General features: G+C 43.7%; 1 protein-coding gene across 1 annotated transcript; it reads right to left on the bottom strand.

Moving 5' to 3' along the window:
- Nucleotides 1-311: 311 nt before the first annotated feature.
- Nucleotides 312-3,506, bottom strand: LOC136446928 (cyclin-dependent kinase 5 activator 1-like). The gene has a single exon (XM_066445588.1). The coding sequence runs from the start codon at nucleotides 3,246-3,248 to the stop codon at nucleotides 2,331-2,333; it is 918 nt and encodes a 305-aa protein (XP_066301685.1). The 5' UTR covers nucleotides 3,249-3,506; the 3' UTR covers nucleotides 312-2,330.
- Between the last annotated feature and the right edge of the window lie 23,003 nt (nucleotides 3,507-26,509).

The raw sequence follows: 26,509 nt of genomic DNA, 5'->3' as shown, positions 1-26,509 counted from the left end.
GGAGTGGAATGAATTGAAGGCACAGAAAAGCACATGGGAATAAACGGGGCTAAAAGTTTGATATTGTGTAGAAAAAAATAGATGACTATCTCACTTCCCTAGCTCCATTCTAAGGCCACACCAATTTAATTTCTTGGTTAACAGATTTTTATTTTCCAAAAGAAAAAAAATTTGGAACAAAAAAATAATAGAAAAACAAAAACATGATTTTTTTTTTTAATTTTTTTTTCGGAAAATAAAAATCCGTTAACCAAGAAATTAAATTGGTGTGGCCTAAGGGAAAACAATTAAAAACGAGACGCACAAATAAGTCAGTGGTCCAGCAGTTGTATTACATTCATAACTGGTTTTGCACTTTGTAGAACTCAAGTTCTTTCCAGTGTCAACATGTCATAATCTCATCCATTCAACAAACTTCTTCTCCACAACACAGTCTAGTTTTTATGTACAAAAATAATTCAACACAAGGAATATGCAACAACGTCATATGATTGTCACATCGACACATAAGTTATAATAATTGTTTTTTGTTTCAATAAATAACATGCAGCACATAGGAAACATACACAGGAACATCAATGCAAACAAATATTCTCATAGTGGCTTTAAGTTTGTTCGTAATACATCATATCTAACGTTACTTTCATAACATGACAAAAACATCAATCTATCAACTGTATCTTTTTCTAGCATATTCTAACGTCGAACTACCTGAGAAGACTAGACCATATAACAGGTAATATCAATAATCATAACACTAATCTTGCACATAGTTTCACTGGTCATAGTCCCTCAATATGTACACATAATCCCCTCAGTCATGGCCCCATAGGTAACACCAGGTCCCCATAGGTATCAAGTTCAAACCATAAAAAAACGAGTGACTGCATATCAAATAAAGACCTGCACCAATGAATAAATATGAGTTTGAGTCGTACAAAAATGGCTTTTCGAACCTCTAGAATAGTTCTCTCGACTTAAACGATAGTATTGCACAGAAAACTCGCAACAAAAGTGTGGTGGTACAAGATTCGTTCTCACTGCTAGGTCCTGAGCAGACAAGAACAGATGCGTATTGCACAAGTCCGCTGTCATCTTCATCATCCTTATTTGGGCGCGGCGGCCATTACGTAATGATGAGTTTTACTTTACCCACGCTACACCCTGATTGGAATTCTACGCAGCGCCTTTCCATATCACCCCTCGGCCACCTGCCTCTCAATCTGATTTACATACGGGAAATCTAATCTGCTTATTTCTACCGACGACCTTGCCGTGTTTCTTAACGACCTTCATCATGCATCTCCACAATCAGGATCAGAGGCGGATGGAGACAAAGCCGTCTGCGGGGTGGCCATTTTTGTTATTCAGAAGAAGACTTATGAATAATTCAGGCCGCATCGCCTGAATCCACACCACTTTACGCACATCCCTTTAGCTGATAGCTTTGAATAAGCAGGCGGCCATTGCTTTCCGTTTACCCCACCCACACAAAACACTGGAGAAAAGCAGTCCAGTTTCACAAACTAGAAAAGGTGCACTGGGGGGACAAGTTTGTCTGGATGAATGGAAAAATACTGGCAAAGCTGTGAAAATATTGGCTGCACAGATGGAAGAATTGATTCATGAATAAATCATGACAGAATGCAGCGTCACATGACCTCATCGATGCACCTGCATTATGTATTGGTATGGCGACGTTATTAAAATTCCTCCTAGTTCTGTTTACATGCGCCATGTTTTTATATCAGGAAAGATGGAGGGATATATCTAATATCATTTATACACAGCATTTTTCCATCTCCATATAATTTCAATGATTAACCTCTCAGCTTCTTGTCTTTTTTTCTTCTCAGCTTCCAAAACAGAATCGTGATTATCTAAATACAGCCGAGAAGACCCCTCTATGTGGTCGTCTCTAAAGGAACATTATTTCAGGCTTTAGGACAGAGCCAGTACTATATACATGTTCAAGGGCGGATGTCGGGTTTTTGTGATGGGAGGCAGATGCTGCAGCGCAGGGGCTCTCATGGGGGGATCCAGGAATATCCTGTCTGAATTTCTTCCCCTTTTAAATCCGGCCAACAATGGCGGCCTTGTACATCTGTTCTGCTAGCACACAGGCGGGGTTTTGTTGTTGCATCTGCTCGGAATGACGACGGGCTATGGAATGATATCGGGAAATTTTTAACCCTACGATGTCATCTTAACTCGTGCGTCGTCATATATGGCGGGTTCGTACCGTCTAGTCTAGCGGGTAATTTACAATATGGAGTCTTAAATATTTCCTGCCTCCTTGCAGACAGACAGGTGCATTTCTTAAGTCCTACCTACGCGCCCTTGGCTCCCATGGTTTTCAGTTCGCAGAAGATGTCCGTGAAGTAGTTCGGGTCCGAGTTGATCTTGAGCATCTTGGCAGACATCTCGTTAATAATTTTCAAGCAGCGGTCCCAGAATTTGTCCTTGTTCTCCTCCACTAGGAACGGCTTGAGAGGGTAGGAGATCTCGTTTCCCATGTACGAATACGACAGGTACAGACAGGTGAGAACCACGGCCTGGAGCTCGTGCTCGGTCCCGATGTCTTCCGTGACCAGCTCGCGGCAGAGAAGGTACACGAACACAACGTTAGCCGGGGACACAAAGGCCTGGTCCTGCCAGCCTTGCAGCAGCAGACTGCGGTCTACCGCCCGCAGCCACATCACAGCGTCGCTCGGCTCAAAGTCTCGCAGTTTCGGGCAGCGTTTTCTCAAGAACTCGCCCAGACACTTGAGCAGCTCGGAGGTGGAGGCCTGCAGGACGATCTTCTTGGGGCTGAGATGACAGGAGGTTGACTTCTTGATGGTGTTGTTGTTCAGGGCGCGTGCGGAGGGGTTCTGCTGTAGAGAGGAGTTCAGGTTGAAGCATGAGAAGGATTTCTTCACGGTGGGGTCCCGCAGGTTGTGGTTCCCCGGGGCGGAGGAGTTGATCGTGGAGAGGTTGAGTTTTAGTCGGGACCCGCTTCCGTTTGGCACAGACGTGCCGACATTGCTGCCGCCTATCCCGACCTTCTTCTTCGTGCTGACCACGAATTTCTTCCAGCTTAGCGCGGAGATGAAGATGGGGTGTTTCTTGGAGGATTTCGGCTCCTTCTGGGTGCATTTGGCAGAGTTCAGCGCGTTGAAGTGGGACACAGAGACGGTGCCGTCGTCGTGGATGATACCGCAGTCCCGCCGGGTGCGCGGCGGGGAGAGAGAGAGAACGGTGCCCATGGTTCCACCGGAAGGGGACGGTGCCGCCGGCCGGACGTTACGGGGTCAGCAAGGGGAGAGAACTACAGGAAAACTCGGCACCTACCGGCTCCCAGCCGCGCTCTGGATTCTACAGCCCCTCGTACGCAGTTAGATCCACTCAGATCCACCATTTCAGCCTCCAATCTTGGCTTGTAGAAGAAAGAATCGGACCGTTGTCCTCCACCATTGAACGCACCAGCGCGGACCGGCTGAATACTGAACGCATGCTAATACTCACGGGCGAGTCCATAGTAGTAGGGGGTACTTTAATTACAGCATACTGTTTACATCAAATATTTATCAAACGGCTTCAAAAATCTCTTATATGTATACTTTAAAAAGTATATGTTCTTTATAGATCTCACAACAGTGAGTCTTATTTTCTTCAAACAAAGATTACATAAAACGTATAATATAAAATCCCCCCGCGGCTTTGTACCACCGCCGGCCCGTCTCATGTTTTTGGAACGAGCCTTCCTTATTTGGCGGTGCCATTACGTCATGTATGAGACAGCGGGGAGATATGGCAGAATTTGCGGAATCTGGATATGATACATCCAGGTGTTGCGTAGATAAACGAACCATTTTTACCCGCGTTGCCATGGAAATTTCGTACGGAAAATTATTTTCTCAATCCACCACCCTTTTTTCTTTACTACAATGATGGAATTTGACGAATTTGTGTAATTGTTCAGCATGGTTGTTGGTCGCCATTTCTGCTGGGTTCGCCATGCATAAAGTCGTTAGTTGATGGATTCTGCATTAAACATGTCTGTGCGCACACAGCATTGTGGGAGGGAAGCAGACGCGTCAGACATATTCTTATTCACCATTCAGGGATATGGAAATACATATATGGGAAATCCAGTCAAGACCAGGCCCCATTCAGGGTCAGTGCTGAATAAAAACAAAAGTAGACGTTGGAATTTCGTTCTGGATGGTTGGCTGTCAAATTATGAATGATATTTTGTCAAAGATTCAGTCTCTTCAATGTAATTAATTCAGCTTGAGCGGAGTCTGTTTGATTATCATGAGTGTTTTCCTGTAGCGTACAGACACGAATAAAGGACCGTTATTTTACTGTGAGAAGGGAATGGCGCTTGACGCAGCATACCCTTATCAATATACTGTTGTAGTAGAGTATCAGCATGCATGGATAGATTGTCTTTACGGTAATCCATAATAAAATAGATTCGTTCTTTAGAATTGTTATTAGATATTAGCGATGGTTCAATTGGCATGTATGTACAAGTTGCCATACATTGTACCTGTTACAATTGTTGTGCAATAAAGTTCTTCTTCTATGTAGTTTATATGATACTGATAGTGGTGATAGTAATATTCTTTGTAATGAAATAGATCGAAAATTCCTCCACTTTAGGTGTATTAGTACAGAAAATCGCATTCCCCTTGCCAGAAAAGTCACGTTTCCATACACACTTGTACTTACGCGTTCTGATTGATAGATCTTTAATAATAGCTCAGTTAAACCTGCGCCGTCCTACATTCCGTCAGTACAAAGGGGCGATGAAAGGGCGAATCCATAAATCAGATTACTGTTGTCGTGACGCGACCGACTTGCATCAAGGACATCAAGGAGGTTTCAATCAGATTAGAGTTTCATATTCAACCTTCTAGCATAACGCAACATGCGTTTAAAAACGTGTCTTCCTTTACTCTTCAAGTAGATGTTGGGCTCCGGCTTTGACGTCTTTTAAGGCGTTTTATCCGCGGGTTTCTTCTATGTTGTTAGGTTTTCTTTCTGCTGGCTGACAAAAATAGAAAGCCCAATAAAAAAAACGCCTAAAAACGTCAAAACAAGCCGAAGCCAAGCCTCTGTTTGGATAGTAGTCTTCATTGTGACCTGTATTCATGTATTGAGAGTATCAATCAGATGAGAGTCTCCTTGAAGATATATTTAACGTCCTTCTTGTGTAACGTCGCATGTGTTTGAAAACGTGTCTTCCTTTGCTCCTCAAGCAGATGTTAGGGTCCGGCTGTTTTTTGACGTGTTTTTAGGCGCTTATATAGGGGTTTCTTCTATTTTGTAAGGTCTTCTTTTTGCTGGCTGACAAAAATAGAAAGCCCAATAAAAAAAAACGCCTAAAAAGACGTCAAAACAAGCCGAACTTCTGTTTGTAGTTTTTTTTTTGCGACTTGTACCGTTGAAGCCTATTCTCCAAGCAGACGTTAGAAGGCCAAACCGTAACGTTTTTCTCTCTCCGTGTTCGTTTCAAGCGGCCTCCCTAGGTAACTGGTTTAAAATAAAACGATACAATTGTGTGTTCTTTACAACATCTGCTTGGAAATTTTACCTAGGAGGGTACTAAAACCCACTTGGCAAAACTGTACATTATCACCGACTGAGGCCACATAATGAAAGTTTTCATCCATTCTTCTTTTTTTAAAGTTTTATTTGTATTTCTATTAATTCTAAAAGTGTTTCCGCAGCGCACGGAAAGGTAGCCTCCTGTGCAGGCTTCCTATAACGGCGGCATATATATTGGGGGGGGGGGGGTCTCTAATGCCGGCAAGGGAGTTGTGTAGCTGAGGGAGTTGTGTAGCTGAGGGGCGCGCCTACACAACTCCCTCGGCTACACAACTCCCTTGCCGGCAATATATAATGCCGCCGTTATAGGAAGCCTGCACAGGAGGCTAACGGAAAGGACCGTTACCACAGAGGATGTCAGTGAGAGGAACTGCCGATGACGTCACCCCGTGACAGATACACACAGATCCGTGAAAGATGCACACAGATCCGTGACGACTGTTGATACAAGTGATCGCACGTGTACAAAACGGCTCAGTGATTAATAATGCATCAGTAAGTTATAGTTAGGCATAACTGTACAATAATAGCATCACCTTCGCCGAGAGGATTATGTTTTCGTCAGCGTTCGTGTGTGTGCGCGCGCACGTGTGTGTGTGTGTGTGTGTGTGTGTGTGATTTTAGCCCCCCCCCCCCTAGCGGCTTGCAATGGTACTGCATCGGAACTTCCGGGTTTGACATCTCGTCCCAAAATGTTTTCGCAGCGTACAGGAAAGACCGTTAATCTTAACGCACCAAATGACAATGTCTAGCGGAAAAATAGACATAAAACAAGGACAACGACAACAATAATCTCCAAGTAGATCTATTAACGGTTGCAAATACCGTATCCAACTGGCAAAAGGAGTTCTTATTGCTCCGGTTGCAATAAAAACTCCTTTTGCCAGTTGAATACGGTATTTGCAACCGTAAGATCTGCTTGGAGATTACGTTCTTCTAGAGGATGTCAGTGCGGGGGTACAGGCGGCGATACCGCCCCGTGACAGATGTGTTTCCGGTGTATACAAATGTACAAAACGGCTCGCTGATTAATCATGACATCATCAGTAGCTGCCATCTCCGGTCCGGGGGGCGGGTTGGGTAGATATCACAGACTGTCTGACCCACATTTTGCGAACTCCGTTTGCCGGGCAGGGAGCCTCCTTGTTGGATACTAAACAATATTTGAATTATTGACACAACAAAGGTACAGCGGCTTTCGTAAGGTCTTCAACAACTATACATACAAACACGTGGATACGTACTACCAGTATTATATGAATAAATCAACATGTTGTAAGCCGCCTTGATCCATGGAGACGGGCACAGTCATAACTTTATATGGACGGGAAAAAGCACATTATCAGCCTGCAAAAGCCCGACCCGTTGAGATCTCCGTACAGCCTGCCAGGGCTGCCCAACTAGCCTGAGGCTATTACAATGGGCTAGCCCTGGCCATTAGGTCATTAGCCTGCCAGGCCATAGCATAGGGAGCCAGTCGGGGGTCCTTGGTCGGCCCAAGGAGGTCCGGTTGGCCCCTCCAAACACATTTTGAATTATGTATCAGTATTTATTGTCATCTAAAACAATCTCTGTCCCAGGATAGTCTCCACCTGGCTTCTCTAGGGACGGACAAAGATATTCATACATCTCCAAGCAGACGTGGAGTTTGCTTTTGGCGCGCGCGCGCGCTTGTGTGTGTGTGTTTGCTTCTTTGTTACTCAGGCTCCAAGCAGAGGAGGGGTTTCGGCTGGTTTTTGACGTGTTTTAGGCGTATTTGTCGTGCTTTTATGGGTTGGCTATACAAAAAAAGAGATGAAAAAGTAGAAAGCCCGACAAAAATTCCTAAAAACACGTCAAAAAACAGCCGAAACCCCTCCTCTGCTTGGAGAATACTTCTTTGTATTTTCGAATATTTCTGGTCAGCATAACAACTGGATAGAATGTGATGATATCTGGTATGTAGGTAGCTCTAATAACATAACCCTAGACTTGACTTCAGAATTGGAATATCATGCAAAGTGTAAACATATGACTAAAAAGGCAACAAAACACACAAAGCGCAAAAATTCGTTGAGCGCTCTGTCAAATTCTAGGTCGAAGCGAGGTCGCAGCCATGATAATGGAATGGGGGTAGACGTATTGGATGATGAGCAAATCAAGTCGGACCCTTACATCTGCTTGGAGAGTGGGGGTAGCTGAATAAACTTTAGAAACTGGCCCAAATCGGCCACTGGGGATGGAGGGAATCCGACGGTCCAGCTGACCCCTTTTATCACTTTGTCTCCCTGTTTTAACCGACATGTACGATATTCTATCCCCAGGGGGCGGATAAAGAGACAAGTCTCGGCGCCAGACTGGATTGACGACATCCCCTTGTGTATTAGTATTCATATACTTGTGCTTAGGTTAATCATTTTATACCATTGTTTGTTGTTTGCGTGTATAGTTGTAGAAGACCTTACGAAAGTCGCTGTACTTTTGTCGTGTCAATAAAGATTTATTATCCGGGGAGATGGCCTCCACCAGGCCTTCCTACGGGGGCATGGACCGTACAAGTCGGTAAAAAGGGGAATATTTTTAATAGAATAATTGACCAAGGGAGTCGCCCCATTTCTAACTAGGCTTGGCAGAAGAAGCCCTATGGCGGCAAGATTATTCTCACAGCCAGCGTGGTGAGCTCACCGTCACATAGCGACTCCCTTCATACAATTGACTCTATTTCAGTATTTGGCCAATTTCTACTATTTTCCCAGCGACCCGCGGAGACTGGTAGAGGCTACATCAGTGCAGTCATGCATTTAATGGCTCCTCGTCTCATAAACAGGACAACTCACAATGACGCTTACACACGAGCATGAACCACACCGTGGCTTTAGCTCTATACAGCACCTCACATTACAGTCATATAAAGAGACGTAATTCACTATACGCAAGCCGCTGTCATCTTATATACTAGAATTTATCTCAATGGACTTAAATGGCAAATTTAAGTACATATTGACATGTAACAACCCCTGCATTGTATACATAGGAAAATATATCAAAGAATGTCTAGCCGTTAGAAATTCTTCCAATGATTGTAAAAGCTCATGATGCCATACTATACTCTTGTATCAGGTAGATTAGCCTTATAGAACTGTAGTTAAGTACCAGTAGATGCCATACTTTGTACCTTGTGCAATTGTTGTGCAATAAAGTTATGTATGTAATGTATTGGTCTACTGACAACAGCAGAAGTTACACGGTTGAAGATAAATCCTCAAATGATCCTCTTTTATAGACGGCGAAAATATACCGTCGCCGAAGACGTCTTGACTTAACAGTCGCACGACTATTCACTAATCGTCGTCAGTCTTAAGAGATCTAGTGGAAACTGCCGATGAGACATGGTGCTATGGTGAGATCTGGAATAAACTAGTGAGATCTGGAATAAACCACCGATGAGTGCCCGGCCGTGTGCTAATCAGCGCGTTGTTTGCTCAGGCTTGCCGTGTGGCCGCTACGCCGTCATCTGCCGCTAATGACGGGCAAATATTATGCTCATCCCGTGCTCTCGCCACGCAGAGTCCGCGTGTCGAGGTCCACTGTGAAAAACAGCACAATTGGGTCAGACGCACTCTCCAAGCAGATCTACACGGTGCCGAAATCGTATATTTAAAGCTAGCCAGAGAAGCTCCAGTCTGAGCCAGAGAAGCTCCAGTCAGCCAGAGAATAGAAGCTCCAGTCAGCCATAGAAGCTCCAGTCAGCCAGAGAAGCTCCAGTCAGGCACCGTAGGGAACTGGCTGACTGGAGCTGACTGACTGGAGATCCTCTGGCTGACTGGAGCTTCTCTGGCTGACTGGAGCTTCTCTGGTTAGCTTATACGATTTTGGCACCGTGTAGATCTGCTTGGAGATTAGGTCTGTCAGGCGTAATCTCCAAGCAGAGGTAAGGCTCGTTTGGACGTCTTTTCAGGCGTTTTCTAGACTCTACCAGTCTCCCCCGGTCGCTGGGAAAATAGTAGAAATTGGCCAAATAGAGTCAAATGTTTGAAGGGAGTCGGCTACGGAGAGAGGGTCAAATTCGCAACCTCGGTTGCGAATTTGACCCTCTCTCCGTAGCCGACTCCCTTCAAACATTTGACTCTATTTGGCCAATTTCTACTATTTTCCCAGCGACCGGGGGAGACTGGTAGAGTCTAGGCGTTTTCATCGGGCTTCTACTACGTTTTGTCTGGTTTTCTGTTTTGTTTTATCTGCTTGCAGAGGTTTGGCTGAAGGACCAAAGGAAAACCTGACAAAATAAAATCCCGTTAGAAAAATTGCCTATGATTACGTCCAAACAAGCCGGATCCGAACCTCTGCTTGGAGAGTGGGTCAAACGCAAACCAGGACAGGGGGCGAGGTTTGCTTCGATCACCGACAAGAAATCTCAGAGGGCTGAGAAAAGAAAACACAGCCAAGTTTGATGCTGTCATGGCATCTAAAACTAACGGCATGGTGGCGAAAGAAAATATATCCATCCCCGTATACGCGTGGCCAAGCACAGGTTGATATTTCCAGGATTGGCAAACCTCCGTGATCTGAACGGCGTCTACAATCCTCATGGTATAAAAGCTATCGACACGATGGTGAAAAAATGCATTTAGTCCCGTTTGAGACAGTCTCCTTGTAGATCCGCCTCAATCTCAATGTTTTACACGTGTTTTTGTTGTTTCTGTGAATATTTTGGCTGGTGGTGAAAGAACAATCCAATCATTTACCTACTTGATGAAACTATAATTCATATGGATATTTCGTGACAATGAAGGTTTTTCATCATCACCACTATGTTCATGATATAACGTCCTTGCATTGATAACAACCTCATTCACAATCTTTTGTGAAGGAAATCAAGTCCGTCCTCATATTCTGCAGGTAGGATAACTCCATTGTTGCGGTTTGCTCACATCGAGCTCTGCGATGAGACAACCGTGTCTGACGTCTGTCCCACCTCACACGCACACCGCAGGCCGCCATGTTGATAAAGTCATGTTTGCTGCTGAAAGGTTTTACATAATCCACTTTATAAAGGGAAAATCGGTCCAGTATATGGAGCGCTATAGGATGAAATTATGGCAAAACAAACATTATGTTGACGATGTGAAAACCTTATTTGGAGGCTCACTGCAAAAACGTGATTTCCTCGATCGTAAGTTATGAAATCACATTTCGTAGAAAAACAAAAATTATAAAGAAGTCATGTTTTAAAGGTTTCACCAAGGAGGTTAAAATAAGACCTCATTGGTTTCACAGAATCTACTTTTTCAGGGACATCTGGCCCCGTATATGGAACACCGTTATAGAAGGGCTGATGGCAAAACAACAGGTTGACGATGACAACCTTATTTGGAGTTTCACTGCCAAAACTGTGATTACCACGTACGTTATGGAATCACATTAGAGTATCTTTGATAGTTTCTACCAGACTTACTACGCCGGCTACGGGGAGAATATTTGCCAGAGGAATAAGAAGACTCTTTTTACACAACCAAGAGATTTATTTAACCGACGTTTCGGTGACCATCTGTCACCTTCATCAATGCAATTCTGACTGGTTCACATTGCACTGCAGCACAGGTGATTCTTACATCTTTATTGACAACAATACGCATACATTGTAACACACAGAACAAGTGATGTACGAATATGGCGATTGATAAATAAAAGTATTTCAAAGCTAGATATCAAGGTACACATGTCGTATGAAACATTAATAGAAACAGCCCAAATCCTCTTTTCTACAGCATCTCTAGATCTCAATCTAGCTCTGTTCGTAGGCTTTCATGAAAAGCGCCTTAGAATGATAAAACTTGTAAGAATAAAGCTCAAATCATAAATCATTTCAGTGTCGAAGTTGGACAGGCCGCTATAAGCGCGATTTAATCTACTCTCCAAGCAGAGGAGGGGTTCCGGCTGGATTTTGACGTGTTTTTAGGCGTTTTTGTCGGGCTTTCTACTTTGCCTGTTTTTTTTTTTTGTCTCCTCAAAGTAGAAAGCCCGACAAAAACGCCTAAAAACACGTCAAAAAACAGCCGGAATCCCTCCTCTGCTTGGAGAGTAGATTTAATCAGGCTAGAGACGTAAGTGGACTACAATTTAATTCCGATCTGTTTTGGTGCCCGAAATTACAGCTTGTTCCGTCGCTTCCTGAAATCATAATACCGCTGATTGTTGTGATTGCATCACAGTGAGGCAACCTTGTTTACGGAGATAAGAAACCGCGTTGCCGTGGTGACAATGACGTCATGTTGCGCTGCCGCAAGTTCCAGCATAATCAGCTTTATTCAAGGACATCATATCCCATATATGGAGTGCTGTTACTGTGGAGTGTTTACGGAAAAACCGCGGATTGACAAGGCTATGTTCGGAGATCATTTCAGATATGGAAGCGCGTTGTCTTGGTGATTATGACGTGACGTTTCGCTAGTTGTAAGATTTACTAATGTCCGTGTCACAATCGCGGCGATTGGTATAACCTACTTTATCGTCATAGGTAAGATCTCATTCAGGGCGCGCCGTTTGGTGACAAATAACCTGATTTGCGGCTCATTTCCGGCAGGTTATTAATCATATTTCGCAGAAAGCTTCAGGCGCACAGCAGCCTCCTTTAAGCCATGTTGATTTGATTAAATGGAACGTGAGAAAAAACGTTTGGCAAAAAAAAAGAACGTTGCCTTCGTTATGAAATCTACGTGGTTAGGAAGGTTGAACAAATTACTGAACACACAGAGAAAAATAGCGAACGATGTTGATTGTTATTTTGTCGTTTTTTATGACATCACGATAGCGTCATCATCATTTCTAAGGCCACGCCCTTAATTTGAAAAAAAATTGTGTCCCTGAGTACGTCTATGAAGGTTAGACTTCAAGGTACTACGATACACAAGATAAGAGTTACTCAAGCAAATAGATAATGTATAGATTTGGAAACGGTCAGACGTTTCAGGTAGCACCCACTGTCTTTCGTGCAGCAGGCGAGTGCTCAGTCACCGAGGAAAGGTAGCGGCTGCTACCTGGTAGTCTCTACCAGACTAACTACGCCAGCTATAGGGAGAATATTTGGCAGGGAAGTTAATTTGGCCACCGTAGGATTTCACTCGCACGAGTGCGGGCGAAATATTGACCCTTACGGTGGACTGAGTCTACTAGCCAGTTATTTCTCTTTTTGCCGAATTCTACGATCCATACGCCCGTAGGAAGGCCTGGTGGAGGCTAGCTACCCGGAAGTTCAAACGTCTGACCAAATCCAAAATCAATCCCGTTGCCAGGGTGACCCTGCAATGTCCGCGGATAATCACTGAGTTACAGGCGCTCTGATATCATCTCCATGGAGCAAGTTCACCCGTGATGGATCCCCTGACATTGACCTTTTCACGTCAAGGTTATACCCATGAGGTACTGTATGAAAAAATTAAATAAAGATACATATATTTACACAAATTTGAAGTTTTTTTTAAATTTCGTGAGGGGTTTCTAACAAGTTTGAATGTTGATTTTTGTGTCTTTTGTTTTTAGAGAATCTCATCATCATAATCATTCATTCATTTATTTATTGAAAAACATCTGTTCTTTTATATCTACTATAACCGAAAAGCGATGACAAGTAGAATTTATCTAAAGATAGTCATATTCTTTTTGTATCCGTTAACTGTACTTGTTATCAAGTGTGGCAGAAATGTGCAATAAAGGTCTTCATTCATTTAACCAGCGGACACACTCAGGTCTATTGACCTGTTTTTCAGGCTCCCTGGATACAAATACAATGCACAGATATGATACATACTAGTCTTTGTTGCATATTTTATGTTTGTTCTTACATGACATCAGGTATATAAAAGTGTCCTGCTTTGACATTCTTGTACAGTTCTTGTCTAAAACCTCTCATCAGCAATCAGTTGGTATCCTCGCGTTGGGCCCTCATTACGTTGACCTCGCATGACATTGTGGGGTCAATAACCTCCCAGCAAGGCGTTTATCTCCTCTGCCACGGACAGATAAGCAACCGGGCTGTGTTTATCAGCTACACGCAGGTGGAATCTGTTTATCACGTGTCTCTTCATGCACACCTCCGGTAAAACAACGGGCAACGACCTCTCCGCAGCAAGGCTTTTATTTCCTCTTCCGTGGATAAGTCAGCCGCGGTACTCTCCAAGCAGAGGAGGGGTTCCGGCAGGTTTTTGACGTGTATTCAGGCGTTTTATTGGGGCTTGAAGAGACCCAAAGAATGACAAAGTAGAAACCCCAAATAAAACGCCTAAAAACACGTCAAAAACCTGCCGGAACCGCTCCTCTGCTCGGAGAGTAAGCCACAGTGCTGTGTGGTAGTGTAGATGTGATTTCATTCTTTTGGGTTCTGTTTTCCGTCATAAGAAAAAATCCCAAATCGCAAAATTTCACTTGTCGCAACTGCGTCACTGTTAAGTTTGCAGCCGAATAAGTGATTCTGAGGTTCGATCACTAGGCTGCACAACGGTGGGTCAAAGTAGAAAAAAACTTTTCCCCCGCAAACCTTACTTAAACAAAAATAAAAACGTGAATGCGCAACTCACGCGCACTTGAATATACGCACACGTGTGACAGGGCCCTATCTGCTGAAGGGGACCGTTAGACCCCGGGTCTTGAGCGGGCAGAACCACGCACGTTCACCTTCAGATGTTTTATTCCTTTGAAAATCTCACTGATAATTGTTACTAGAATATTCCTCAATCAGTGACTAAGAAAAGGTAACGAGATACGCACCTCCAAATTTTCGATGTCGTGTTCTCGCGAGACTAGGTCATTCCGTGATCAAGATGTACAGTTGACATCGAAAATTTGGAGGTGCGTATCTCGTTACCTTTTCTTATTCACTGATTGAGGAATATTCTAGTAACTGTTATTACACGTGACTGATGAATCTCTTAAACGATATCACTGATAATTGTCCTCGTGACAAGTCAATCTTCACTGCGCCGCCTACTCGTAATCTTGTCACTTTGAATCAAGAGATTTGCCACACTTTTTAGAGAAATTAGAAAATAAGACTATCATCTACATAATGTAACGTTGGGTAACCTAAATTCGTGGGGTACTTAAAGTCGGGATTTTTCGAAAACGGGGTATTTAGGGATATGTGCTAGATGCAAAATCAGTTATAACGCCAGCAATGCAAAGCAGATAGACTAACGTATTCAGAACACTGGCTGAAAAGCTTCGATAACCATGCATTAGAAGTTGGCGACGTCAAAAACTCTCCGTCCCTTATTGACAGAGTCTGGGGGCTTCGTGGGAGACTCACACTGCACGGTTGTTCGCTGGTTTATAAGACAAATGTCACATCTCCTGCCTGCTAAACACAATTATTTATAAGACAACTTATTACAATCTCTTTTGCTAACCTGCAACTGGATTCTAAGTGTGATCAATCATCAAAACTCCTCTCTGTTGCTACAACCTACGGCACGTGTATTTTCCCGCCGCCATATTGTTAACCAGAATCCTGTTGTCAAGCAGACGACAAAGGTTTGTGAGGAACACTTTTTTGTCTAAATGCTGCGTGTGATAGTGGACTGAGGAAGATATTTTTCTCAAAGTTTTCTCCTAACACAACAAGGAACACATGGACATAGTAGTATTACCATTGCTACGGCATCCATCTAATTTCCCATGAATAATGTAACGACTTACACGTTGCCCGATGATGACGATGGGCCGACTTTGAGTGAAGTTCTACCGACTCAACACACGGGTTGTTCCCGAACTGGCCTGATGTGTGCGGTACGGCCGTTTTTTCGTGTATTTTTTTTACTTGGACACGTCTATATCCATAGCACTCTCCTCAAGCCAAGGATAGAACGAATAGCTGCTGTATAAAATGTGATTAGCGGTAAGATATTCAAGACGAATCTTCTCTCCCGAATTAATGTGCCCCCCTGTCCGACAGCACCATAATTGTGCGTGCGGCGGACGGTAGTTTCAAGTTGAAATATTATGGTGTCAGCACGACTAGAGACAAAATCTACCATATATATGATTAGTGCAAAGATAATACATGATACTGACAGAATAATAGAAAAAAAGGATGGTTTATTGTTCTGCTAGATTGATTTCAGTCAACCATTATCGGAAAAATCCCGAATTTAGGTTACCCAACGTTATAGAAATCACAGATCGGTGACAATTGCGATGTTATTTTCATCAAAATTTGTATTGCAAAAAGCCCGATTTTGCCTGTTTTTCACGTGTCGCAACATGTACACGTCAAACGATGTGCCGCAGTTTTGTTACATGAAACAAATGCCATATACACCATGTATGGACATCACATATCTTTGACAATGCATTTTGATATGATTATCAGTATAAATGGACTCTGAACAATCCGGTTATTGCTGTCGCAAAATGTACACGGGCGGTAAACCAGCGGACAGCAACCTTTCCGTGTGGCCGGGGATCTCGGGTGAATCAAAGACTCAGGTCGTGAAGACGTTACGTGTTCACCTTCAGATGTTTTTTCTCCTTGAAAGAGTAACTCTCCTCGTGACAAGTCTTCAGTGCGCCGCTTACTCCTTACCTTGCTGCTCTCATTCAAAAGCTTTGCTGCAATTTTGTCATTCGAGAAAATAAAACTTTCATCTACATAATGTATAGAAATCACATATCTTTGACAATGTTTTGTGAAGTTTTCATCCATATATAGGCCGTAAAAAACGCGATTTTTGTCTATTTTTCATGTGTGGTAACATCACACGGCCGGTTAAAACAGCGGACAGCGACCTTTCCGTGTGGGGGTCTCGGGTGAACCAAAGACTCAGCCCGTTATTGGACCCGTGAACCCCATGTGGAACCGTGACGGTGTTACGTGTTCATCTTCAGATGTTTTTCTTCCTTTGAAAATCTCAAGTTACTCTCTTCGTGTCAAGCCGTCACTGCGCCACCTACTCAAGTTGCCGCTTTTATTCAAAAGCTTTGCTGAAAATCACCTTTTTATATCAGTTAACTTGTCGACGATGTTTGAACAAATTTGGTGCAGTTATCCGGCATTGGTGACAATGCGTCGTGCAGATATGCGAAGTTACTAACAATGGAGTGAATGGGAACTGGTTTGGGATTTTGGGATTCGGTGCAATTAAATGGAGTGTGTGTTCATCCGTTGTGCAATTAAGTGGATTCTACTGTATAATCTACACAATGTATACAAAAATCATATCGCTATGACAATGGTGCCATGATTTTCATCTATACATGGGCCGTAAAAATCCAAATTTTGAATGTTTTTCACTTGTTGCAACCCGGTCTGTTAGAACACACCAAGGTTCAGCGGCATTTTCGGCGTAGTTAGTCTGGTAGAGACTAGTGTTACTGTCAATGCAGAAATGTTCGCGATGGTTTTATGTTCGCGGTTTTCGCGGCGACCGTTCCACCGCGAACTTTAAACCACAGCGAACATTTTTGTCCAACACTGCAGGAGTATTTGACTATAACGCTGCCGCGAACTTGAAACCATCGCGAACGCCCCTATTTTCGCCCTAGCGAGAAATAAAAACCACGCGGGCGGTGCCGGTGTGCTGATTTCTCCATACCGAGACTTTCATCACTAATAAAGTCATCACGCACAATCTAACCCGCCCACACAGACCCACGCACACGTAACGGTACCCGCTACACGTTCTTGTTGCAACATTGATAAGTTGAGCTTCTGTTTCCAATTAGTTGCTGTGAGATCCCGGTTCAAATCCTGGGACGGAATACACAGAAATTCATATTCCTTTTGAAATCTTCCAACCCACTCATCATTGAAAGTGTGGGACTTTTTATTTTCCACTGCTTTCAGAGAAGAAATCAAACCCCACATTAGTACCGTAGATATAGAAACTTACTGTAGAATAACAAATAAAGTATGATCTTGTATTACATGTATACCTTTTGTTTTACCTTACATTTGTACTTCGATACTGTTGTCAACATGCAATTAGCCTACGGGCATGAATTTGCAATAAACTATTACTATATAGATGTTATCATTTCATCAGACTGCGACCTACAAATTGTTGTAACGTTACATGTAGGGAGAAAAGGTGTCTTGATTACTATTGATTATCAATAATAATATCGATCACTTCATCTCGCGCCATTGTGTTTCACAACAAACCGTGCACTGAGTCAGCCTAATGACCGTTATTGTGCGGTCATCTTTCAATGACGTCGTCAGCAATCCATTCATCCATCGATATTGATTCACCCAATTCATTTATCTACATCGCCTGGTATATTTGTAACTCATAACTACTCTCCAAGCAGATGTTCCGACCGACAGGGCTAGGAGCTCGAGTGGCCGCGATTTTTTTTCTCTCTTTATTGATTTTCCAAAGTAAATTTTAAATTCAAACAGAATGTGGACATACTTGGGGCACAACAAAAATTAGATAAAATCCGGGACATTGATGTGTACAGGTGCAGTGCACATACACTTACAGATAAGGCCGCGATTATTAGATTAAAAATCGCGGACACTCCTAGCCCTCACAATCGACACCTCTGCTTGGAGAGTATCTCATAACCCGCTAGAGTCAGGCGCATGACTAAATCGCGCTCCTAGCGGCCGGCCGGACGCTTACCGCTCCCTAGGGAGGGGGTCATTAACCTTCGCCAGCGAGAGTTTGTGTAAATACAGGCTAGAGTCAGGCCAACCTGAACCTACATTCCTTATATGTTAAACCCCATACTATATCAGCTCGGCCCCCTGGCGTTCCACTGTGTATTGTATTGTTGCAATTTTGAACAAGCTGCTAGGGGGCCCAAACCCACACCACGTCTTCATTACACCACCAGCTATCTGCCACCAAAAAACCAAGACCATAGCACGTCCAGGTCAAGAGATACAAAAATGAAATTTCTGCTGCAGTACCAAGGTCACATACCAGGGGGCTCAAAATCGACCTTGAATTTCGGCTTCACAACACCTGCCCACATACCAAATATCATCGTAATCCATCGAGCGGTTCTTGAGTTATGCTGACTACTGTAGTCCGGAAACACAAACAAACAGACAAACAGACACACAGACACACCCAAAACAATATCTCCATTTTTCATGGAGATAATAAAGTAAAGTAAAGCCAGTCCGATGCGCCCGACGCGGACACCTTGTTGCACCCGTACGGGCATGAATGCAGACATGTTCGCGGTGGTTTTATGTTCGTAGTTTTCGCAGTCAACTCGTTACCGCGAACTTAAAACCACCGTGAAAAGCCGTTCCATTGTGTGACTGTAACGCTACTAATGTTTCAAACGCGAACACTCCATTTTCTCCTTATCGCGAAATTAAATCCCCGCGAACATTTCTGCATTTACAGTATTGCCTAGCCTGTATTTACACAAGCTCTCGGCCGGAGGTTACTGACCACTAGGAGCGCGATTCGTAGGCTACAGTATTGCCCTCCTGACTACCGGGCATTCATGATCACATGGGCGTCCCGTGATGGAGGAGGTGTACGAACGCGTTACAAAAGGCGCTACAACAGCCTCATTACTCAGATGGGTTCCAACTGGCTGCACTTTAGATGGATATAGTGAATATATCAGCGACACACAGGCCCGCGAGTCATTTCCGTTGCCTTTTCTGTACCAAAATAGAAAACATTCAGACTTTCTGGCATCGCGTAGAAGCGCGGTTTGTGGCTTGACGTAGTTACAGACGTAGCGGATGATCATTCCGCCTGATACACTCGTATTCTATAACCCTCGTCATCAGTGTAATATTAAAGATGCGTCCGTGTGTGTGCATATAAGTAATCATATATAGTAGAGTAGCGTCATCCGTCATTAGTTTGTATTCTTATATTTTCTCTTTTATGTCTTGTGTATATATGTTTTAGTGGTGGCGCTAAAATAAGTTAGTTAGTTAGTTAACTTGAGTGCGCCACCGCTACGTCTGTAACTTGTTCTCTCAGCTGAATAAAAAGAAGAGTAGCGTCATCACTGTATTATATTTATAGATACACATCATCACACACGCGCACGTTTGTAATTATAAACGGAAGAGCAAAGATAAAAATAGAAAAGGAAGAGCTACTCCTCCTGCCCATCAGCACGTACTGCTGACTTTTCTGTGAATGGCTGAAAGGATGAATGGATGCCTGGATACTCATACTGACGTCATTCCGCGCAACTTACGTAAAGGCCGTGTTACACTTGTGCGTATATTCAAGTGCGTATGAGTTTCCGATGAACATTTTTGGGGTTTATGTAAAGTTTGCAGGGAAGAAGTTGTTTTCTACTTTGACCCACCGTTGTGTAGCCTAGTTATCGAACCAAATAAGTGACTTCTTCGGCTGCAAACTTAACCTGAAACCCAAAGTTGCTAATACGCAACTCATGCGGACGTGCATATACGCACAAGTATGACAGGGTCCTAAGACTTGTTCAGCGGTTCAATGGCTTGTTGCGTGTCCGAATTCACAAAATGTACCAAACATTACACCGCCTGGTACATGCGTACTATAGAACTTTCGTGACTGTGATGTCTTTATATATTTATTTATTTGTCCATTTTAAAGTTTTTCCAACAAAGTGGACGGCATGTCGGAACAGTGTTTCTTTGCAAAATGTCACCTTTTTAAGGCCGCCATACCGAAATCATCGTATGATATGATGAGATGCTCTCCACTATAACACATCACACACGTACTTGATCATAACGGCGTAGCTCCTTCCCCTATGACTTAGGGCTTTCTTTTCTGCGAATGAATAAATGGAAACAGAACGTTCGTTTCGACCACACTCCCACAGACGTCATCCCTGTTACAGAGATGCTCAGCTCGACGTGTGGCAACCACCATACCGTCTAGTGCCCGTGTACTCTGCAACCCTCATGACTACTGAGTATGATTAGAACGAAGCTCCCCGCTGTTACATATCATCACACACGTACTTAATCATGAAGGCATAGCCGCTCATTTCCCTGTTCAGTGGCACGTAGGGCTTACGTTTCAATGAATGAACAAATGGAAACAGAACCGTTTCGTTTCGGCCACGTTCGCACCAACAGACGTCATTTCCTGCAAGTATAGAGATACTCAACGGTCGGCTTACTTGTGCCCCAATTCACAAGCTGTGCCACTGTGACAACTCACCGAGTATGATTAGAAGCTCCCCACTGTTGCACATGTATGTAATTATAACGGCGTAGCTCCTTTCCCCGTCCTATGGCACTTCTGTATACTATCTGACCCCTATCTTTATACGCCAAAAAGCAATTACTCAAACAACTGGATATGATTTTGGAAACGGTCAGACGTTTCAAGTAGCATCCACTACTTTTCGTCAGTGACTGTGAGCAAGATCAGTTGAACAGCAGGTTTATAACCACGAACTATGAATTGATATGCAAATAAGGAGAAGACAAATTTTTAGAAGTCCAATAGAAAGCGAATTAGACAACTCAAGACGAGGTTGAAGTAAAAGGGGACAATAGCTCCTATTGTTTTAATATAGGAGCTTAAGCTGGTTTGCCCCCAAGGCTATGTCCCAAGTGCCAGACAGTTCCAACCTTAGCCCTCCTTTCCTGTTGAGGGTTGGATTGTATATCCTCTCATATATTGCCTCCCTTACTCCACGTTCGAACCAGCGGGGTTCGCGGTCAAGGATATCAGTGGATTCGAGATTGAACGAGTGCCCCTGGTTGTGTTTTAGGTGGTGGAAAATGGCCGAGGAGTAGCGGTTAGCGCAATGTTCTTTGTACCTTTCATTAAGTGATCGACTGGTCTCTCCGATATAAGTGTTGTTGCAGTTGGGTTCTTCACATTTGAGTCTGTAGATGACATCGGCCTTGCTGCCTTTGCGGGGTCGGTCTTTAGGATGTACCAGTCTTTGTCTGAGAGTTGATTGAGGTTTGAAGTTGGTGGCAATGTTGAAGTTTTGGAAGATCCGTCGGAGTTTTTCGGACACTCCTTGTACATATGGAATTGTGATGTTGGCCTTGGTTATAAACCTGCTGTTCAACTGATCTTGCTCACAGTCACTGACGAAAAGTAGTGGATGCTACTTGAAACGTCTGACCGTTTCCAAAATCATATCCAGTTGTTTGAGTAATTGCTTTTTGGCGTATCTTATTACCTGGATGTCTAATCTTCATCGACCTATCTTTATAGCCGGTACAACCGCCTTCCGGCGCAACACACAACCACACTGATGTATGGCCTCCTTTTCTATGAATGAATACATGGAAACAGAACCGTTTAATTTCGTTTCGACCACACTCCCACAGACGTCATCCCTGCAAGTATAGACACAGTAATAGAGCTACTTAGCGGTCGGCTTGACGCGTGCCCCAATTCACAACATGTGCCAACCACCATGCCGTCTCAGTGACTGATGCCGTCTAGTGGATGTGTACTCTGCCACCCTCGTGACCACTCACTGAGTATGACAAGAAGCTTCCTGCTATTACACATCTTCACACACGTATGTAATTATAACGGCGTAGCTTCTTTCCCTGTCCTATGAGTCCATTTTGTCCAGAGGTAGTTGAAGACGAATATCACTTTTTGACTGGGGCGAGCCAAATGATATAGTATTGTGTGCAGATTGCAACTATTCTAGGAATTGTACAGGCATGTGTCCATAGGCATATTAAGACAATAAGAATGTTAGGAATGTTAGTCAGACAGAAAGCCTCCCTCGGGACATTCCTCCTAGATAACCTAGACAGGAAGCTACAGCTGTCTACCAGATGTGCCAGGCTTATGTATACATGACCCATTTAAGACCTCAGCTCTACAGTAATATTGCTCTTTTCTGAAACAATGTGTGTCTGTTACAATGTTTTTAGACGCCCTAATGCTGGTCCTTACAACTGTAAGATTTAATGTCTTTCTTCGGGGAACAGGTCATAACTGCATCAACTCTGTACTAATAACGATTGTGCACACGCTGCTTCAGTTACCTATACAAGCAGATTAATTAAAGGGCATTAACCTCATTCATGACATTGGGAACATGTCCAAGCCAGATCGATCAATGAAAAATGTCACTGTCGCAAGGAAATTTAGCAAGCCAGTTGTACTAGTACTAGATGATTATCCTGCTGATAAGATGCCACTTTCTTGCTGATATAATCCTGTACACTTCCAAGAACACATGGGACACATTTTTACACAACAACATTTCTGTGGATTAAGATTCCCAGGCTGGCATTTCATTAGGGTTCCAGGAATTACTGGCAAATTCCTTTACGACTGGTGTGCCTGGTATTCCAGTGGGACTCGAATTCCATCCTGGCATTCCATCCTGGCATTCCATCCTGGCATTCCATCCTGGCATTCCATCATGGCATTCCATCCTGGCATTCCATCCTGGAATTCCATCCTGGGATTCCATCCTGGCATTCCATCATGGGATTCCATCCTGGCATTCCATCCTTAGCTAACATCCCTGGCCATTCACGCTCTAGAGGACTTAGTTCAGGGAACATAAGTGTACAAACTGTTGCATGGTGTATGCTGTGTCTGTTGGTAAGTGGACTATGATGTTAGAATTTGTGTAGATTTGGCCTAACATGTTGTTCATGTAAACAGCAGTCCTATCAGAGTAGAATAGTCATTTTGTATGGTGGGAACCCGGTCCGTGGGCTGTTTTCAGTTGTCATGATCAGGCTGTGATGAAATCGATGTTTGTTCTGGCAGTGGGGTGTGTCTGGTAGAATCTAGTGGAACTGTCGCTGTCTGTCTGTGTGTGTGCGTGTCTGTGTGTGTGTGTATTTGTCCAGTAGAACAGGTACCCGTCAGCCTTTTTGTTAGAAATCCTGCATGAACAGCACCACCTATCACTGTGCCCTAAGCAGGGTACAGTAAAAATTAAAACAACAACCACCGTCGCCATGGCAATGTCTTTTTATCATTGCCAGTCTTGTTGATTGTAGGTCTATGTCCCAAATATTTTGATATACGTAATTCACTATACTCAGTGCTATCGTCGGACTTACCAGGATTTATCTCAATGGACTTGAACAGAAATCCAAGTACATAATGACATGTGACAACCCATGCATGGTATACATTGGGAAATATATCAAAGAATGTCTAGACGTTAGAAACTCCTCCAATGATTGTAAAATCCCATTGTCATCCCATACTACAACACCATATTGTATAAGATAGACTAGCACACCATATTGTATAAGATAGACGAATTAGCCTAATAGAATGTTATCTATGTACCAGTGAATGCCATACTTTGTACCTTGTACAATTGTTGTGCAATAAAGTTATTATATTATATGATACTAAAGGGTTCCTTTTCTATGATCTTCTATGATTTTGTATGAATGAATAAATGAAAACAGAACCGTTTCGTTTCGGCCACACTCCCACAGACGTCATCCCTGCAATTATAGAGATATTCAGCGGTCGGCTTACAACTTACGTGTACCCCAATTCACAACATGTGCCACTGTGACCACTCACCGAGTATGATTAGAAGCTCCCCGCTATTGCTCAATGACATGTATGTATTTATAACGGCGTAGCTCTTTTCCCTGTCCTATGATACTTCTGTATAACCGCCTTTCGGTTTAACACACCAGCACACGTATGCATCATTTGCATGGCTTCCTTTTCTATGAATGAAGAAATGGAAACAGAACCGTTTCGTTTCGCCCACACTCGCACAGACGTCATTCCTGCACTAGTATCGGATACTCAGAGGTCGGCTAGACGCCCGCCCCAATTCACGAGAGCCCGGTGATATCCCGCCAGTTGTACCGTCATGTGTATGTTATAACCCTTGTGGCCGGCGTGATTAGATGTACATTATCACACACGCACGAATGGGTATGTAATTATAAAGGCATAGCTCCATCTCATGGCGGATGCACGCAGGGCTTACTTTTCTGTGAATGAATGAATAAATGGATGGATGGACGGGTGGATGGACAGACGGATGGGTGGACGGACGGATGGATAGACGGACGAATGAATGAATGAATGAATGAATGAGAAAAACGCTCGTTTCCGCCGCAGTGTACATTCGTCATTCCCTGCAACCTTACACGGCCATGGCGTTTTCTGTGAATGAACAAACGAATGAATGAACGAACGAATGAATGAATGAATGAATGAGAAAAACGCCCGTTTCCGCCGCAGTCCACATGCGTCCTTCCCTGCAACCTTACATAAACACAGCGCATGGCGTTTTCCCCACTTCACAAGTTGTACAGATCATTACATCTCACCCAGTGCCTTTGTAAATAATAACCCTCGTGACTGATATCATTAGATGCACCTCTATATCGCAGTAACATTACTCCAGCTGTCCGGGGGTTTCTCTGCACTCCCTCCTCCTTGGGTTGCGAGGCAGTTACAGGGCGGCGAGTTGTCACAGGAGGCTTGATTGAATTCAGGCTACGGCATTACTATCCTAATACCGGTTTTCGGATCGTATAATTTGTGCGTCTTACCGCTTGATTAGTGCGTCACACCTCCTCAGTAACACGCCCGGCGCCCCGCCACACGCCTGCAGGGAGAAGCGGGTAGAACCTGTCACAGGATTGAGCTGCTGCGTGATGATTTTCGAGTAGGTGTTCAATTAGACGTCGTCTGGGGAGGGAATCCATGCAAACGCACGACTTAGAAGCCGCGTTTAAAACGAGCGAGAAGACATGTGGATCCGTCTGGAGCCAGCGGAGCTAAACTACTAATAATGATTATCTCCATGAAAAGTGGAGATATAGTTTTGTGTGTATCCGTGTGTGTGCCTGTGTGTGTGTGTTTGTGTGTGTGTGTGTGTGTGTGCGCGCGCGTGTGTGTTTTTGTGTGTGTGTGTGTGTGTATGTGTGTGTGTGTGTGTTTCCGGACTATTGTAGTCATAACTCAATGCTCTCGATGGATAATAACGATATTTGTTACATGTATGTGGGTAGGTGTTGGGAAGACGAAGGTCATGGTCGATTTTGGGCCCCCTGGTATGTCACTTTGGTACTGCAGCAGAACTTCCGATTTTTGTATCTTTTTACCTGGACATGCTATGGTCTTGTTGTCTCTGTAAAGCCCCCTTCACACTTGTGCGTATATCAATGTTCGCATGAGTTGCGTATATTAGCATGTTCTGGTTGACGTTAAGTTTGCAGCCGAAGAAGTCATTTCTTTGGTTCGATAAGCAGGCCGCACAGCGGTGGGTCAAAGTAGAAAACAACTTCTTCCCCGCAAACTTTACTTAAACCATAAAAATGTTAATGCGCAACTCCTACGCACTTGAATATACGCACACGTGTGATAAGGTCCTATTAAGTGGAAGGAAGCTGAAATGAATCAAAAACACCGCCGCATAGCCTCAAGCGAGCGTGCGCGCGGTTTCCGGTGGGTGGCTGATTAGACGCGCGACTTGAAAGCCGCTCGAAACGAACGAAACATTTGTCACTCCACCTGGAGCTAAACTAGTTCTGGCGACGGCGCTTAAGTATCTGTGTAAAGCGGAAGGGAGCTCAGCTACATCAATCAAGACAGGATGCTGTCACAGAGCCTCCAGCGAGCACGGGCGCGGTTTCCGGCTCGTTTCTTATGGCCCTGTCACACTTGTGCGTATACAAGCCCGCATGAGTTGCGCATTAACATGTTTTTGGTTTAGGTTAAGTGATTTCTTAGGTTCGATAACCAGGCTGCACAACGGTGGGTCAAAGATTGAAATACGTTGCTATATTACCAGTAACAGTAGTAAAATGGCGTTTTCGACTGGCCGGGTGGGTATATAATTGATTTCAATTAAGAATTAATTAAAAATAGCAGTGCAACTTAGCCATGTGAAAGGCGAGCGGAAGTCTCCAAAGTCGGTGTGTAGTTTTGGGTCGATTTTCATGTCTACTTATTTTGCGCTCATCATATTTTATGCCTTTCAGCTTTCAATGCCGAGTTTTGAGTCTCCTTTGGACACTTTC

Source organism: Branchiostoma lanceolatum, chromosome 13 (assembly GCF_035083965.1).
Source record: "Branchiostoma lanceolatum isolate klBraLanc5 chromosome 13, klBraLanc5.hap2, whole genome shotgun sequence".
NCBI classification, from domain to species: domain Eukaryota; kingdom Metazoa; phylum Chordata; class Leptocardii; order Amphioxiformes; family Branchiostomatidae; genus Branchiostoma; species Branchiostoma lanceolatum.
This window is presented reverse-complemented; position numbering and strand designations above follow the sequence as displayed.

Coding starts and splice junctions, on each gene's coding strand:
- LOC136446928 (XM_066445588.1), bottom strand. CDS start 3,248: ATGGGCACCGTTCTCTCTCTCTCCCCGCCGCGCACCCGGCGGGACTGC.